Source organism: Eptatretus burgeri, chromosome 13 (assembly GCF_056783735.1).
Source record: "Eptatretus burgeri isolate ZD-2024b chromosome 13, Ebu_testis_v1, whole genome shotgun sequence".
Classification (NCBI taxonomy): Eukaryota; Metazoa; Chordata; class Myxini; order Myxiniformes; family Myxinidae; genus Eptatretus; species Eptatretus burgeri.
The window spans coordinates 52,023,335-52,040,466 of NC_140973.1; the positions used below are offsets into that span (position 1 = coordinate 52,023,335).

The following is a 17,132-nucleotide window of genomic DNA, read 5'->3' on the forward strand; positions in this document are numbered from 1 at the left end:
GGTTCTCTGAATATATTTTATGATCTAAACATTCTACACGGTCCTGTTTTAACAAGCAATGTCCTTGTGTTGAAAACAGAACCAAATCAATGTCGTTTCCAATTGACCCTATGCACTAAGCGAGTGACGTCACAGCGGAAGGTAAGGCTCCGCCATATTGAGTGGCAAAAAAATCATGGCTACCACGCACGTGTCACGGGAACTTCTGGGCTATTTCCATGGATTCGATGATATTTATAAGAAGAGGTAATGCGAAAAACTGAAGCCGTGTGGTCTTGGTGAAGATCTTTGTATTATTTCAAAGGATAAATGGACAACAAAAAGGAAATTTTGGCCTCAAATCGTTTTCCCTGACATCTATGTTTACTTTGTTGAAACGCCGAGTCCTTACACTCAAGCCAGCCTGAAAGCCTTCAAGAGTATGGACGCTTACTCATATTATGTCGCCGGGTTTGTTATAGGCCAGCGGTAAACCTCGATAAAGGGCTATATTTTAGGAGTTTAATCACCCGGCTTGACACAAAGCTACAACAGGTCTCATATGAAAGATGGTGATCTCAGTAATACATTTAGCCCTATTGTCCTCATATTTTGGTTTGCGGTCCATTTTATCCATACGTGACCATCAAAAATGTTTATACTGATCAGATGTTGCATTCTACATATGCGATTATGACGTCAAAAAGAAGGCATCCAACACCCATATGGGATCAGCTGAAGACAAAATTAGGTGAACTCGAACAGGCAGAGAAGTTTGACCTCACAGAACACGTTCAAACCCTGAACAAAGATGTATCAGATCATCTACTCCCACTACTGACAGATTTCAGAGAATTGGGTTGTGCAAGATCACAAACGTTCCAATTTTGGATGATGTACCTGGACACAATCCAAATCTTGCTAAGGAACATAAGAGCTGAACGAGGAGACTGGTGTCTGCATCTGTCCACAGTTCTAGACATGATGCCATATTTGTTCGCAACCGACCGAACAAATTATTCAAGCTGGACTCCCATCTACCTGTTGGATATGACGGAACTACCAGCTGATGTCCATGAAGCTTTCAAAGAAGGCAAGTTTGCGATATGACGAGCAGCAGGCACTTTTAATGGTGTATGGAGCGATATGGGCGTTGAATCGACTGTCATTCGGGATGCTAAGAGCAGCGGTGGCATTGTTGGCCTAACGAGAAAGGAGTCTGCACGACTTCGGTGGACAATCACACGACAAAGCTTGGGAGAATATGCATCTGCCATACGATCCAGAAGTGGGACCATCCACAAGGACGACATGGGTCATGAACAAATGCGCCCTGCAGCTCTGAACCGTGATGAACAGCATGTACAGCGATTGATTTGTCATGTTGAAGACAATATGACACATCCGGTCAGGACCACTGATCATCCAGATGAACATCTTGTGAATATATCAAGTGGTGTCATCGCTTCCAAGGATATTCGGAAGTCCTTGTCTGTCCACGACCTGGGGAAAAGACAGATGGAAGAGTACATCACAGAAGCTGTTTGCACTGGGGGGCAGAGAAGTATGTACCAGCCAATCCCAAAATCCAAACTCAAAACGTTTTCGATTTCCAAAAAGAAAACAAAATCCTGATTTTCGGTCAGAAATCATTGGTTGCAATCAACCCGGAAATGGTTTTCCGCCGTGCTTTGCTATTGACTCAAATCCGCCCTGACCTGAACATGAAGCACGTCCTGAGCTAGCCCATTACGTCTGTTCCGACATCTATCTTTCATGAAGATGGAGCTCCACCGAAGAACACCAAAGCAGAACTCGGGCATATTCTCGAGGGCCTAGTCGATGAAGAGCACGAAAACACTGCCAGTGATAACCAAAATCGCAGCGTGTACATCAGGGATGCTATGGCTGAACTCCATATCCTGGGTGGAAATGGTGGTACGTTTGGTAACTTAGCGCAGTGTTACCTAAACCAGTTGCTTCATTGCATCAAAACACACCACACCCTCATCGACATCTTCGACCAATATGATGATGTCAATTCTGTGAAGACAAATGAAAGAACGAGACGCCTTGCTGTTGCTGGTGGATCCCGAAGCTACAAAGTCATTGCTGCACGCCCAGTACCACAATGGACGAAATTCATGGCTCTATCATCAAACAAATCTACCTTGACACATTTCATCTGTAGTCACGTCACGCAACATGCACCAGCAACAAAAGAACTTTCAGATCACCAAGAAAAGCGGATCTATTTGGCTGGTGGCTTATCTGATGGTTCGCTTACAGCATGCCTTTCATCTGCAGGAATGTGTCATGACAGTCAACTCGCATCAATGCAGGAAGAGGCAGATTCTCGGATATTTCTTCATGTGAAGCATGCCGATGATTAGTTCAGACGCAACAATGTGCGTGGGTCCATTACAATCAAATCAGCAGTCCACTACTTTCCACAGTTGCGGGACACTGCCGAAATATGGATAGAGAAAAGAACATCAGCAGCATGCAAGCTTATCCCGGTCCATCAGATATGTTACAGCTTGCTTCCAGAAATGTGTACCCGGCTTCCTGCGTTTCATGCCCTGACAGGATGTGACTCTGTATCAGCATTCTTCGGCTATGGTAAAAAAGAAAGCATGGAAAGCTATGAAGACACTGCATCTTCAGAATAATGGTCCACACCTCGAAGTCCTCACCACTGACAATATCCAGGAGGCAGTGGCTGCTTCAAGACATTAAGTCAGTGCCATGTATGATTCTCAAGGGAAATATATGGACGAACACACAAATTTGAATGATCTTTGGGAGAAACTCGCAGCGACCAAAGATGTCCCAGTGCATAAGTTGCCTCCGTCCGAATCAGCTTTTCTCGAACATGTGAAGAGATCCGTTCACCAAACTCGAGTATGGATGAATGCCCACCTGGCAAATCCAGAAATTCCCACAACAGAGGGTCGTGGATAGTACAGAGAAGGTGTGCTGCATCCCACATTGTTTGATGGACCCACATCAGCGGAGATGTTAGATGGTCTTGTGTGTTCATGCCGTGGTAGTGAACCATGTACGAACAGCTGCAGCTGCTCACAAGACAATTTGCCTTGCACTAACGAGTGCATGTGTGCCACCGGTGACAGGCAGTGTGGCAACGAACTGTCACATGGTGACCAAAATGACACGGACAGTGATGGTTGAACATATCGAGGAGACTCGCTCAAAATATATGTTTTTGTTCATTTCTCGTAGAACAATGTGTATTGGTGTAACATATAGTTATCACATCACTTGTGCAAACTTCAGTCACTATCTCGTATAATTTGCTAGTAGACATTTGTTTCAAAATATTCTCATTATATTGATATGGTAAACTGAACACATATAAAATAAAGAAAAAAATATGACAATTGGCAGATGTTTGTTTCTGTAGTTGATGATTTTCGAAGTTAGCGGTCCGGAAATTACGTCTTTTTTTTCTATTAAAAGCACTCAAATGTGCATATATTTATGGAAAAGTATTCCATTTAGTAATTAGTAGTATTCCCCTGTTCATTCTGCACATTGCTTTGTAGTTATGGCCAATTCACTGATTTTCGGAAATGGTCAAAATTTTCTAATGAGGGTATCCTTCAGGTGTGAATATTTCAGGGCCGCACACCAAAAGCATGAGGACAACAGGGCAAAATGAGTTACTGAGATCCCCAACTTTCATACGAGACCTCTTGTAGCTTTGTGTCAAGCCGATTGATTAAGTACCAAAAAAATCAGACCTATACGCTGGCCAATTAGTGACATGATGTCGACGAAAGCCGACAAGAACTGTATTATCGTGAGGGCAAATGTAAGCCTGTTTTCTTTCATTTCACTCTTATTGTATTCATTGTTGCTCGTTTTATTCAGCAACCAGCATCACTATTTTTTTAACCTGACTGCTGCCACAAGTTAATTTCAAGTGAAGCTGTTGTCTAAATGCTAAGTTTGGAGAAAATCTTCGTTCGTCAGTTTGCTTACAGATACATTATAATTTTTCCATGACAAACATACAGTGTTATGCCACACTGCTGTGGATATTTCCAAGTGATAGTTTTTTATGTATTATAGATATTGATGTGACTTTTTGTAGTAAAACAACTCAGAACTGTGCACGTGAGACAGCTGTTAGAAAGGCGATCGAGCCTACCTCATTCTGTCAACTAGAGGGGAGCACTCGGTAGAGTGCAAAACCTCCGCCGCCAATACTGCTGGGTCACTCAAGTGAACCCGATATCCTGTTCATTCAATTTGATGTCAACAGTGCTCACAGAGTTATAGTTTGCAACTTTCCCTTTTACATACTCAATTCATTCGTCATAACTAGATTCCTTGAGGCAGAAATTGATTTTAAGTGAGTATATCCACCTAAAGTTCCAAAATCAGCCACAATTATAATTTTGGCATGTTTTTTGTTGGAAATCACTTATAACATGTAGAAATGCAAAAAAAAAAAAAAAAAAAAAAAAAAAAAAAAAAAAACGAAATTTGGTTGAAAAAAAGTTGCAAAATTTTCTGGTTTTTTTTCTCTAACAATTTTTTTTTGGGGGGGGGGGAGTTGGAAATCACTTAAAAAGTGTAGAAATGCAAAAACAAAAACAAAAAAAAATCAAATATTATTTCAAAATGACCACCATAGTGGCCATATTGGACTTTGGACCAAGTCCAAAATCTAATGGCATGATCCTTGGACCATACCTAATCCCCCACCAAGTTTCGTCGAAATCCGTCGAGGAGTTTTTCCGTAATTCTGTTCACAAACAAACAAACAAACAGAAATGGGAGAAAACAGTAACCTCCGTCCATCTTCGATGGCGGAGGTTAATAAAACAAGGGATATAATGCATTTTAATGATACAAACTAGAGGGGGAGCACTCGGGAGAGTGCAAAACCTCCGCCACCAATACTGCTGGGTCACTCAAGTGAACCTTGTATCTTATTCATTAAATATGATGTCAACAGTGCTGACAGAGTTATAGTTCTTTTCTCCAACAATTTTTCTTTTGGGGGGGGGGGTGGTTGGAAATCACTTAAAACATGTAGAAATGCAAAAAAAAAAAGATCGAAATTTTGTTGAAAAAAAAAAGTCGCAAAAAATGTTTTTTTCTCAAACAATTTTTTTGGGGGGGGGTTGAAAATCACTTAAAACATGTAGAAATGCAAAAAAAAAAATTCTCCAACTATTTTCTTTTGGGGGGGGGGTTGGTAATCACTTAAAACATGTAGAAATGCAAAAAAAAAATTAACAATTTTTTTTTGGAGGGAGGGGGGGACCAAGTCCAAAATCTAATGGCATGATCCTTGGACCATATCTAAACTCCCACCAAGTTTCGTCGAAATCCGTCAAGGAGTTTTTCCGTAATACCGTTCACAAACAAACAGAAAGGGGTGAAAACAGTAACCTCCGATCTTCGATGGCGGAGGTTAATAAGACAATAGTTTGTAACCACCAGCTATTTAATACCAACTACTGAAATAACGTATCAGAAATGAGTTACATACCGGAGACAAAATGAAGGCCACACAACCAGTCATGTTCGCCAGGCCGCCATTTTTCTCTTCTCAGAACCGATATCCAAAGATTTCGTCGATCTACTTCGGCGGGAAAGCGGTAAAACTGCACTCTAGAGCCTTTAGTATATCGCCGAGTACATCCCGGGCACAACTCTTACCGATTTGCAGAAAAAAAAAGCGCTTGCTTGGAAATAACGGTGTAGTTGAAGTGAAGACTATCGGTTGTTATGGGCGCGGTAATACTTTCTTGCCACTCAATATGGCAGAGCTGCCACAGTCACGTGACCGATGACGTCATCTGCATAAGGCCTATTGCTGTTCAATGTTAAAGTTACAAGTAAGGGAGTTAGGGAGGGGGCGAACCGAGCATGAATTAACTAAAACTCGACAAGGAAAGTGAGAACCAGAAAAAGGTAAATAATCCCATTCAGTCCTTTAACTGCTCCCCCATCCCCCTCCACTCCCACACAACATTACTTTTACACCGCAGACTCACTTTAACCCCACAATACATTACTTCAATCTCACCACCCCAAATTCCAACTCTGTTCTTGGTGTTTCTCCTTTTCCATTTTGTTTCCTTTCATTCTGCTTGAGCTCTTCCATGAGCCTCGATCGAGCACACAATGAGGCTCTGGTATTACTGCGCTTAGTGGAGGCCATGACGGTGTAGTTCGTGGTAAGAAGAAAGAGGAATTTCTGGATCGCTCTCTATTTCCATTCTTACGTTTACCTTTACACAGACATTTACACGTAAGGAGCCTCGTGTTTACAGGTTCTGCCGCATATTCCGAGCACACGTCCAATCTCTCAAGATCCATATAAATATAAATAATTATTATTACCTTTCACGTCGACAACACAACGTGCGATGATGACGTGGTGTGTCGTCATGGCATGGCAAGGCACGGCAAGGCAACTGTTTCAAAATCTAACATATTACACGACAACACGGCACGGGGACAAAACAAGCATATATATTTATATATACATATACATATATATACATTCAGAGGGAACGCGTCATACAGCAGGACACACATGTCGAGCTTTCCTATATATATATATATATATATGGGGTAGGTCACAGAAGGGATGACAAACCATTTTTGGCGCCGATATGAGGCTGCAGGCGCGCGACGACGATGGCGATGATCAAACAAATGAGGAACCAGTCCTTGTGGAGTCTCTCCAACAGGGTCATGTTTACTTCCTCAACCCAGGCGTCTCCGAGAACCCGTCACCACCTTCCTTGTTACTCACCCACCCGTCACCACCTTCCTTGTTACTCACCCACCCGTCACCACCTTCCTTGTTACTCACCCACCCGTCACCACCTTCCTTGTTACTCACCCACCCGTCACCACCTTCCTTGTTACTCACCCACCCGTCACCACCTTCCTTGTTACTCCCCCACCCATCCCCACCTTCCTTGTTACTCACCCAACCGTCACCACCTTCCTTGTTACTCACCCACCCGTCACCACCTTCCTTGTTACTCACCCACCCGTCACCACCTTCCTTGTTACTCACCCACCCGTCACCACCTTCCTTGTTACTCACCCACCCGTCACCACCTTCCTTGTTACTCACCCACCCGTCACCACCTTCCTTGTCACTCACCCACCCGTCACCACCTTCCTTGTTACTCACCCACCCGTCACCACCTTCCTTGTTACTCACCCACCCGTCACCACCTTCCTTGTTACTCACCCACCCGTCACCACCTTCCTTGTTACTCACCCACCCGTCACCACCTCGTTCTACTTGGCCCTGTTCGAACCACCTCACTCCTAAACGATTTCTCAGAGCCCCGACCCTTTTCTGCCTGGGAAATGTACAGAAGTTCTCGCCGGTGCTTGTCCAAAGGGTGCGGAAGTGTTTGTAGAAAGGAGTGGAGATGGGAGGAGAGAGAGAGAGAGATGTCAAACGTGGCGTGGCGAGGAGTTGTGCGATGGGTGATGGATGAGTGGTAACGAGTGTTATGTCCAGTAAGGAGATTGTAAAGTGAAGTGTCCAAGGGAAGTGGCGACTGCACTGTGGCGTGTACACTCATGAGTGTACGGCGAAGAGTTGTGTAGATCTGAGAAGAATGTGGCGTGCCGTGGTGTGTTCATCGAATTACTGAGTTAATCGAACTGAAGAACACGAGGTGAACGTGGGGGGACGCAGCGAGCTGTCACGGATCACTTTAACCACCGAGAGGGGACGTAACGTAGTGAAAGTCGAAAATGAAGATCCACAACCTCAATCGAAACAAACTACCTCACACTGTCGGTTGTACGTTCCAGTAAATTCGCCTTGTGCATTTGCGCGATGAATCCGTGGAAACTACCAGAAATGGCGGTGACTGTGACAATAATGAACACGTTTTAAAGGTTTAACTGATTTTTTGGGGGGAATAACCCGCAGAGTTACGGGGTGTGTTCCGTTAGCAAGCGGCTTGCTATCACTTTGCAAGCCGCTCGCCTAGCCGCTCGGCAAGTGGAGCGAGCGATTAAGAGAGCTGGTTGGTGAAATTAGCAAAATTGTCCACCGTAGTCGGATTGAAAACGATACAGTACACCTGATGGAATATTCAGAGGCATACCCCCATTATGTACACTCATCTATCTATAATTCCAGGTGTGTGTGTGTGTGTGTGTGTGTGTGTGTGTGTGTGTGTGTGTGTGTGTGTGTGTGTGTGTGTGTGTGTGTGTGTGTGTGTGTGTGTGTGTGTGTGTGTGTGTGTGTGTGTGTGTGTGTGTGTGTGTGTGTGTGTGTGTGTGTGTGTGTGACCGTTGTTTCTCGACAACCACTGGTCCGATGTAATTGAAATTGCCAGGTATATTGCTGGCGACCTGAGGATGTGCCTTTTCAAGGTTTGATATTGATCGGACAAGTGCTTCCCAAGTTATGGCCATTTATTTACCAACCAATGACAGGACAAGTTGCTGCGTAGGCGTGGCCGATGGGGAAGAAAACCTCAACCACGTTCCCCATTCCGGGTTACAATGTAAGGAACTTCCGGATAGTGATGACTTACTGTATTCTAATAATTTCTCGATTTCTTATGCGCATTTATAGATAAACACAATGCCCCAATCCAGTCATCGTTTACGAGAGCGAAGGAACGGCCTGTGTGGTTGTTTAAAAAAAAATATTTGACATACGTTTTTATCTTGCCAAAACAAAGTTTTGCAAGATATGTAAGTCAGCTTGTATGTTTTTTTTTGTCTGTAATCACGTATAAATCACTCTGCAGAGCACAGTTATCATTGAAAATTTTTGTAACTTCGCATATCAGAGGCCTATAGAGGTCCCTTTCAGCGCATAAAATTTTGAAGGTCAAGGTCAAGGTCACTTTGTCGCAAATCAGGGGAGTCGACGAAACCCTTATTTTTTTGAGTAATTTTGATTGGATCGTCTTCAAACTTCATCGGAATATAGTTCATGGTCTGGCGCTCAGCTGATTAATTTTTGCTGGCGATTGGCCTTGACCTTCATGGTTAGCGCCTGAGGTCAAACATATTTGACCCCAAGGTCAAATTTTCAAGTTTTAGGAACCATATCGTGTAGTACCTCAAATTGAACACCTCGATGAGTGCTTTCAAGATATGTCAAGCTTGAGACATTATGACGTCATTTGGTGACGTTATGAGGCAAACGCATATTTTTCATGGTTACTCTGTATAACGATTCTCATCGGAATCTCTCGTAGGCAGATATTCCTCAAGGAGTCGCTCCTGGTGGATAGCAGCTCTGTTCACCTCAGTGTGACCTTAAAGAAGTCACACGTGGTCACCTTTTGGCAAGATACGGGTCACCCTGCGGGTGACATTGGTTTATTTTTTTTCTTCTTCTCTTCTCTTTGTGTTTTTTCTCGCGATGACATTGTGAAAAGGCAAAATACGTTGGTGCTAATTGAATAATTGGCCATTAAAACTAAATTGCGAATAATCGTAACTGCGATAGGCGAACTTTCGGACAGTGAGGACTTAACTTCCGGACTTCCGGATAGTGACGACTTACTGTATTCTTTCTCGATTTTTTTCTCGATTTATCGACTTACTGTATTCTTTCTTTCTCGATTTATGTACTTTCTCGATTTTCTTAAACACAATGCCCCAATCCAGTCGTCGTTTACGACAGCGAAGGAACGGTCTGTGTGGTTGAAAGTTTTTTGTTTTTTTTGCACGTACCGTCACGCAAGTATGGCCATGCACATACGGGCACGCGAGAGCGAAGGAATGGCCTGTGTGGTTATTTCTGGCAAGCGGTTTCAAAAAAAAATATTTTTTTTTTTTTTGCATGTACAGGCACGCACATACGGCCACGCACGTACGGGCACGTACTAGTCATACTAAAATACACAGTTTGGTGTCTGTCTGTCTTGTCTGTCTTTGACCATGATACATTTGGTCATTACTTTTACAATATAAACCAAATTTAACAGGACTACTAAGGGTCAAACGATGGAGGTTCCAGCGATTTAACTCACTCACCAAAGGGGATATGTGCCTTGGCCGAACTCCATGTTAAGGTGTACATCCGTGTTAAGATAACTTGATTGTGGTGTTTTTCCAACGCTGCTTCTTATAACAAAAGTAATAACGAGAAGGGCACTCGGTGGAGCGCATACTCCCACCACGTAATGCCTGATCCACGAGAACATATCTGGCCCAATACATTTGTGAAATATCATGCTACACAGTACTATTGTTGTGGAGCCGGGTCTCGGTGGCGAGCACGACCGCGAGGGGGAGCAGTAGAGTCGGCTCCACCGAACACCCGGAATTTAGGTCGTACCTTTCAGATAAATCCGAAAGGTCACGGGACCCTTATCGGACTGAAGATCGCCAATAAGTCGACCACGTGGGGTAGGGTCAATTGCCAATTTCAATATACCTAATTACCCACGTCGTCCAAACTACCAGGGAAATTCACCCTCGGCAGGATCTGCGCAATCCGGGCCATTGCCGAGCCGGATCCGAGTCGTACCCCGAGCGGAGAGTACCAGAACCCTGCCGGACAATTGCACGATTACAGCAAAAAAAATTTTTTACGGCACTTAAAAAATTCTAGTAGTCGGATCCGGATCCGGATCGTCACTAAAATCGAATCAATTCTTCCTTGTCACACACTGAACCTGGATCCTGGAACCTGGAAAATTTCATCTGGATCCGTCCACAACTTTTTGAGATATCCTGTGCACAAACAGATAAACAAGCAGACATAGACTGGTACTTAGGAAATCGTCAACTTGTCCTCTGACCTTGTCTAATAAAAGCTGTCTCTAGAGAAGGTAGCGACGCAAACCAGAAGTTTCTATGATGATTCTGTACCAAACCATCAAAAATTGAATGTTTGACCTCACTGTGACCTTCACCTTTGACCAATTTTGACCAAAATCTAACCAGCGCTAGCCATCACCCTCCTGAATCACGTGGTGTAATTTGACATTGATAGCTTCTTCCGTTCTCGAGTTATCGTGCCTACAAACAAACAAACACACAAACAGATGACGGAAGTCATCAATATACTTACGAAATCTTTAGATTTCGTAAGTAACAAACCAGAGAAAAAGGAGTGAAAACATAACCTCCTTCACCTTCGGTGGTGGAGGTAACAATACCAATGATTAGCTAAAAGCATTATATTGTTGCGGCCCGGGGGTCGGGTGAGAAGACCACCAGGGGGGGAGGGGGGAAAGCTATCTCAGGTTCCCAACAGACTCCTCGGAATTGCAGGCCATCGCACACGGATAATTCCGTGACGAGCGAGTCGCTAACCGACCGTGACTGCCAATAACTCAACCACGTGACTTAGGGTCCTCCGTCTAGTTAATCCGGTTACCTAAAAAAATAACTACATGATCTAATTACAGGGGGACACGCCCTCGGTACGCATTGTTCAAACCGGATCAGATGCAGCCGAGCGACATTGCCAAGGACGTACCGGCTAAAAGGAATGGATCGTTGGGAATAAAGTCCCGGCTAAGTTAGGATATGGACCATGCTGGATCAATGAAAGGAAAGACGAAAACGAGCTGGGAACATTTTAACACAATCATTTATTACAGGCAGGCAAGGAAAGTTATGTGGCACTGTGAATATAGCTTTTATTGTTGTATGTAGCATGAATAGGAAGAAATGTGAAAGGTGCATCAATATACAAGCAACTTACAAAAGCAGACACAGAGCAGAGTTATCCCGATATAATTATTGAAAACACTCTTAACTTAAATGAGGACAGGTGCCAGGACACACACACCCACACACACACAACCCGATGAAGAGGAGTCAATGAGAAAAAGGAGAGGAGATGAGGCTAACGGTCTCTCAATACCTTGCACGATTGCCCGACTGTGCCACCAATATGTTTTGGGGGGATGCTCCACTGGGCGATACCTCCCTGACAGCTGGTGCGTCATCTCAAGCTTCGTGGCACTTCGTGCAGCTAGCGTCGGTCCAGAGAATGAGATGCAACCGTCGGGCATGCAGGGAGGGACTTGGGTGAAGTCAGAACCAAGTGGGTGGAGAAGTGGTGAAGAAGGTGGAGTCAGCAGGCGAATGGTTGAAGATTAATTCCATGCCAGGATGAGCAAGGCAAATCGACAGGACTGAGCGTGCAAGAACGGTGCACAGGAACGACACTCAGGACCGAGCAGACAGGAGCAATGAGCAGGAACGATGACACACAAATGACACTTGAACGATGACGACTCTCACCGCCCCGCGCTCCTAGTTGGGAGCTTGGCTATATGTATTAGACATACGGTGCCAATTATGATCTTTGTAATGACAACATAAGACTGATTGAAATGGATGGTCAGGCCCAGCTAATCTAGACCTATGAACAGAGCAGACAGTCTGCATACCTAATGCCAAGCATGACCCAAGGAAGGTTGTCTGCGTGTTGTCCCTAATGTACATTCACTACGACTTTGACGTTGATGAGGAAAGGGTGCTAGCTGGTGGATCAGTTTGCCAGGAAGCACCCTTAGAAGGCTGAAACTTGGAATGTTGCTAAAGGACTCAGCGAATGGTGAAGTACTAAGTACCTGCCTCGATGTATGTTGAAAATTTGATCACATCCTCTCATTACGCAATATAAGGCTTACGTTTGCTTGTGAGAATGTAATTGAAAAATCATGATTTTCATCATCCAATTTGTGTCCGATACATCGTTTCTGGAATTTTAATCCCCCTCCCCCCCTCCATGAGTATTGACCACAAACACAACTTCGATGGACCTTAAAATGATGAACTTGTGCTATTACAAAAAGCATGTCAATCTGTGTACTCATATGATGTTCCCTTTTCCAACGTAATGTTCCCTGTCACGAGTTACTTGGTGTATTGAACTTAAACTCGAATTCTGATCGGGATTCCACGACTTCAGTCAATGAAATAGGTTTACGTGCTGCCATGTGGATGCCGTACCGACATATGACCTGAAAACAACCCAAAATGATAATAATCCATTGAGCTCTGTATTTTCGACACTTTTACTTTCTGCAGTATCAGTTACTATAATTCATGGACTGGTGTTTGTTTGTTTGTGTGTGTTTGTTTGTTTGTGTGTGTTTGTTTGTGTGTGTTTGTTTGTCGTGCTACTCCTCCTACAGTGCAGGGCCAATTTTAATCCAGACTTGCTACAGAGGATCACCATGACTCCAGTTAATGTATCAGGGTGTTTTTCTCTTCGCGGGTGGTGTTGGGAGATTTGGGGAGGGGGGTGGGGGGGGCAGTGGGATGGGAGATGCAAATTCTCTATGTAAATGTGTATCGTGTAGCGCCACCTCCAGGTGGGTGAGGGTATCACAAGTCTCCCTTGACTACAGTATTTGTGTCCGCGCTTTTTCCAATGCAGAAGGTATGCGTTTGCTTCATGCACATAACCCGGGTTATTTATTTTTGTGTATGCAGAGCTGTTACTTGCCTATACACTGCTCAAATAAAGTTATGCATCAGAAGAAGGTGTTGCATGCTTGGAACAAGATCGCCCGTCGGGCGGCGATGCTGCTGGTTTCAAGCAATGCAGCGTGCATTCCATCCCACAAGATGAGCATGATGGAGTGACGCTATCATGCTCTCAGTGGTCAAACCTTTTGAAAATACACACACCCTCCACCGACCCCCCCCCCCAACCCTCCACACTCCTACCGGTCGAAAATCTTGCGAACGGGCCTGGGTGTTCCGTATGTATATACTGAATATTGCTGCAGATGTGGCTCCTGGATTAATAAAAACATTTATTATGACGTAGTTATTCCCAAATTGAGTGTTTACACCAAGAGTAAAGTAATTCGATGTTATGGTAGACATGCGTCACACTTGCATAGCAAGAGACTGAAACCCACCCCAGTGTGTGTGTGTGTGTGTGTGTGTGTGTGTGTGTGTGTGTGTGTGTGTGTGTGTGTGTGTGTGTGTGTGTGTGTGTGTGTGTGTGTGTGTGTGTGTGTGTGTGTGTGTGTGTCTAAAAACAGATTCCATCTTGTTTCACCTTCTTCCCCTCGCCGAAGGAGAGCGTATTCCATTTGGGTCTGTTTGTTTGTTTGTTTGTCTGCACATAACTTTAGTGCTTTTCTCCACAACCGCTTGTACTACTCATTTAGAATGTTTAAATGATAATGACGTCATAGGTCACGTGGCAGCCATGTTGGAAAAATGGAAAAACTTTGGACCTCTGTATCTCTGAAACCGCACCAAGGACAAAAAAATTGAAACTTGGCACACGGCAAGTTTTCCTCATGGGGAATGTGATTTTTTTTATGACTTCAAAGGTGCCTTCGTTATGACGTCATAATTGCATATGTAGAATGCTACATCTGATCAGTATGAAAATTTTTGAGGGTCATCTAGGGATAAAATGGTCTCCAAAAAAAAATTGATGTCATCAGTCACGTGATTCGGCGGCCACATTGTTGTTTGTTTTGTTTTTTTACTTTCAAAAATCTTCTCTGAAATGGCTCAACTGATCGAGGTGAAACTTTACAATTATGAACACCTATCCATGAGGAACAAAAGGTTCACACATTTTGACATCATAGGTCACATGGTTTGGCAGCCATATTGGATTTACCCAAGAACCTATAAAATTCTTCTTCTTCAGAACAGCTGTACAGATCGAGTCAAAACTTCACAGAAATGTTCCCCCAAGCCTTTGGTATACACTTTTGTTCAGGAATAATTGATCGGTCACATGGTTTGGCAGCCGCATTGGATTGAAGAAAAATATTAAATAATGTTTTCTCTGAAACCGCTTAATCAATCGAGGTGAATCTGCACACTTATGATCGAGTAATAGGGCATACATTTTGTAAATTTCAACTTGATCGGACACATGGTCTGGCAGCCAAAATTATTTAATTTATTTTTGATCTTGGTTCTTTTTGATTTTTTTTTCTTTTTAATAAGGCTCACTTGGATATTCCTGGATGGGTTTGAGGGTGGAGGAGTAGCAGCTTAAATGTGAATCCTCTCCAGGTTCCTGCTGATGACTTCATCTTTGCTTTTTGCTTGTTCGGGTTCCTTCTGATTACTCCAATGCAGGACTGTACCTATTTGGTCTTCCGTTTTATTTGAATTTAATTTATTTTAATCCCATTCTAAATTCAATTTAATAATAATATTAAAAAGTCATGGGTCAGGGTAAAGTGTCCAATCAAAGCGGGGTTGCATCAAAGTGGGACGTCTTGGTACCCGGTCATCACTGCCAGCAGTTATAAAGTGGCAGTTCTAATTATGTCTCTTATTAATTATGTAACACACCAGTACACAAACGCCACACAATGCAAGTCCTGGTGAGGGTCTGCAATCTCTGATTGCTCTTTTTCTTGTTTCATGTTTGTTTGGCTGTTAGATATGCTTAGAAAGGCGTAAGCTAGGCCATAAGCCTTGAGTTGAGTTTAAGTAGGAAAAGTAGATCGTGCAGGTCTGAGTACTAAAGAAACAAACAACCTGGTACAGGAGTCAGCCCCACCCCCTGTCTGGGCTTGGATTCATAACAAGCGAGGAGGGCGAAGTATATCACGGCTTCAGGTGTGAGCCAGTGGCTATAAAAGCATGCACAGCAGGTGGAAGTGAGGAGATTCCCAGAGAGATAGGAGGATAACTTTGTGCGCTCCATCAGGTTGCGAGAGAAGCTAAGTCCTGCTGGCACCATGCCCCTCCCACCAGGGCATGTCTCTCTTCCTTTCGGCATCAGAGCTCAATTGCAGTGCCGGACATTGCCAACTTACTCCTCCAAGTAATACCATGGATTTGAGCCGAGCGAACTCTGCTGCCTGTGTCGCAAATCCCCTGTCTGTAGTCGCGTGTGCCTGAGGTCTTAAGAATGTAGATAAGTAAGGACCTATTACTGTCGAGAATCCATTCTGTGGGGCGTGTATTCTGATTAGGGGTTAATTATGGGGATTTTATGATTTGCAATCACTGTTTGGACATACGTGCTTTTTTACACCACAAAATGCAATTGTTTAACTTCATTTGGCCTTGACATCCTGCTTCCTCACGTCAGTGCCATATTGTGGCCCTTAGGGAATCTGCTTGAGAATGAGATTGGCGTGGTCAGGAATTACGAAGGGACCGGCGACGTGGGATGCTGGTTGCTGGGTTAGACAATTAGATCTGTCCCAGGTTAGCCCCAATTCGTCACTCACCCAGCACAGATATCCAATCGGCACGGTAACGTGACGTTGGGCATGAGGATCCGGGAATCCCTCCGGAGTGGGATGGATGTGGTTGCTACGTGACTCACCTAGTTTGGACCAGAGATATCCAGACCGACTGGTGCACCATACACATACAAGGGTGTGTCAATGAAAGGTTAACCGCTTCAGATGACCTTTGTACTTTTAGTCATTTCTGTAATTTTGTAATTTTGTTTTGCAGGAGTGATCAATGATTTTTGGAGAAGTCATTCAACCATAACCAAATTGTTCCATGGAAAAAAGACGTTTTCTACGGATCAAAGAGTAAACATTATCGAGTGGTATTTTGGGACCAAATCAATTGCTTCTGTCCAGACGAGGTTCTGTACTGAACATGCAGTGCATCCCAGAAACAAGCCAAGCAAGCCAGCCATTTGGAAACTTGTGAAAAAGTTCGAAAGTGAAGATTCTCAACATTAACAAGGGAAGGTCCGGTCGCCCAAGAAGTGTACTGTGTGAAGGAAACATGGAATGAGTTCATGAGTGTCAGTCAAGCAAAGTCCAAAGAAATCACATCGACAGAGATCAGCTGAACTGGGTCTCACTCCCAGCAGTATCAGAAGAATAATGAAACGAGGTTCAAACCTCTTTCCTTACCACATCACAACAGCCCATACATTGACCGATGGGGATAAAGCAGCACAAGTCGCTATGTGCGAGATGCTGCAGCAAAAGATGGAGGAAAACCTAAACTGGGTTCGCGATGTGTGGTTTAATGACGAGGCACTTTCACATCAATGGTGCTGTCAATTCACACAACAACATTTTCTGGAGAAGTCAATGCCCAGATGAGGTTGAAAAGAAGTCGCTTAAGGGTTGGAAAGTCACTGCTGTTGTGGCTGTCAGCTTCAGAGGTGTGTTTGGGCCATATTGGTTTGAAGACAAAAATGGAAGAACGGATACCATGAATCAAGAAAC

General features: G+C 43.8%; 1 protein-coding gene across 1 annotated transcript in view; it reads right to left on the minus strand.

Moving 5' to 3' along the window:
- SLC10A7 (solute carrier family 10 member 7) overlaps window positions 1–6,935 on the minus strand; it is a 65,784-nt gene extending 58,849 nt beyond the window's left edge. The window contains exon 1 of the mRNA XM_085852425.1: window positions 6,623–6,935. Within this exon, the coding sequence (XP_085708551.1) occupies window positions 6,623–6,722 (100 nt within the window). The 5' untranslated portion in view covers window positions 6,723–6,935. The remainder of the gene's footprint in view (window positions 1–6,622) is intronic.
- Window positions 6,936–17,132: the final 10,197 nt, after the last annotated feature.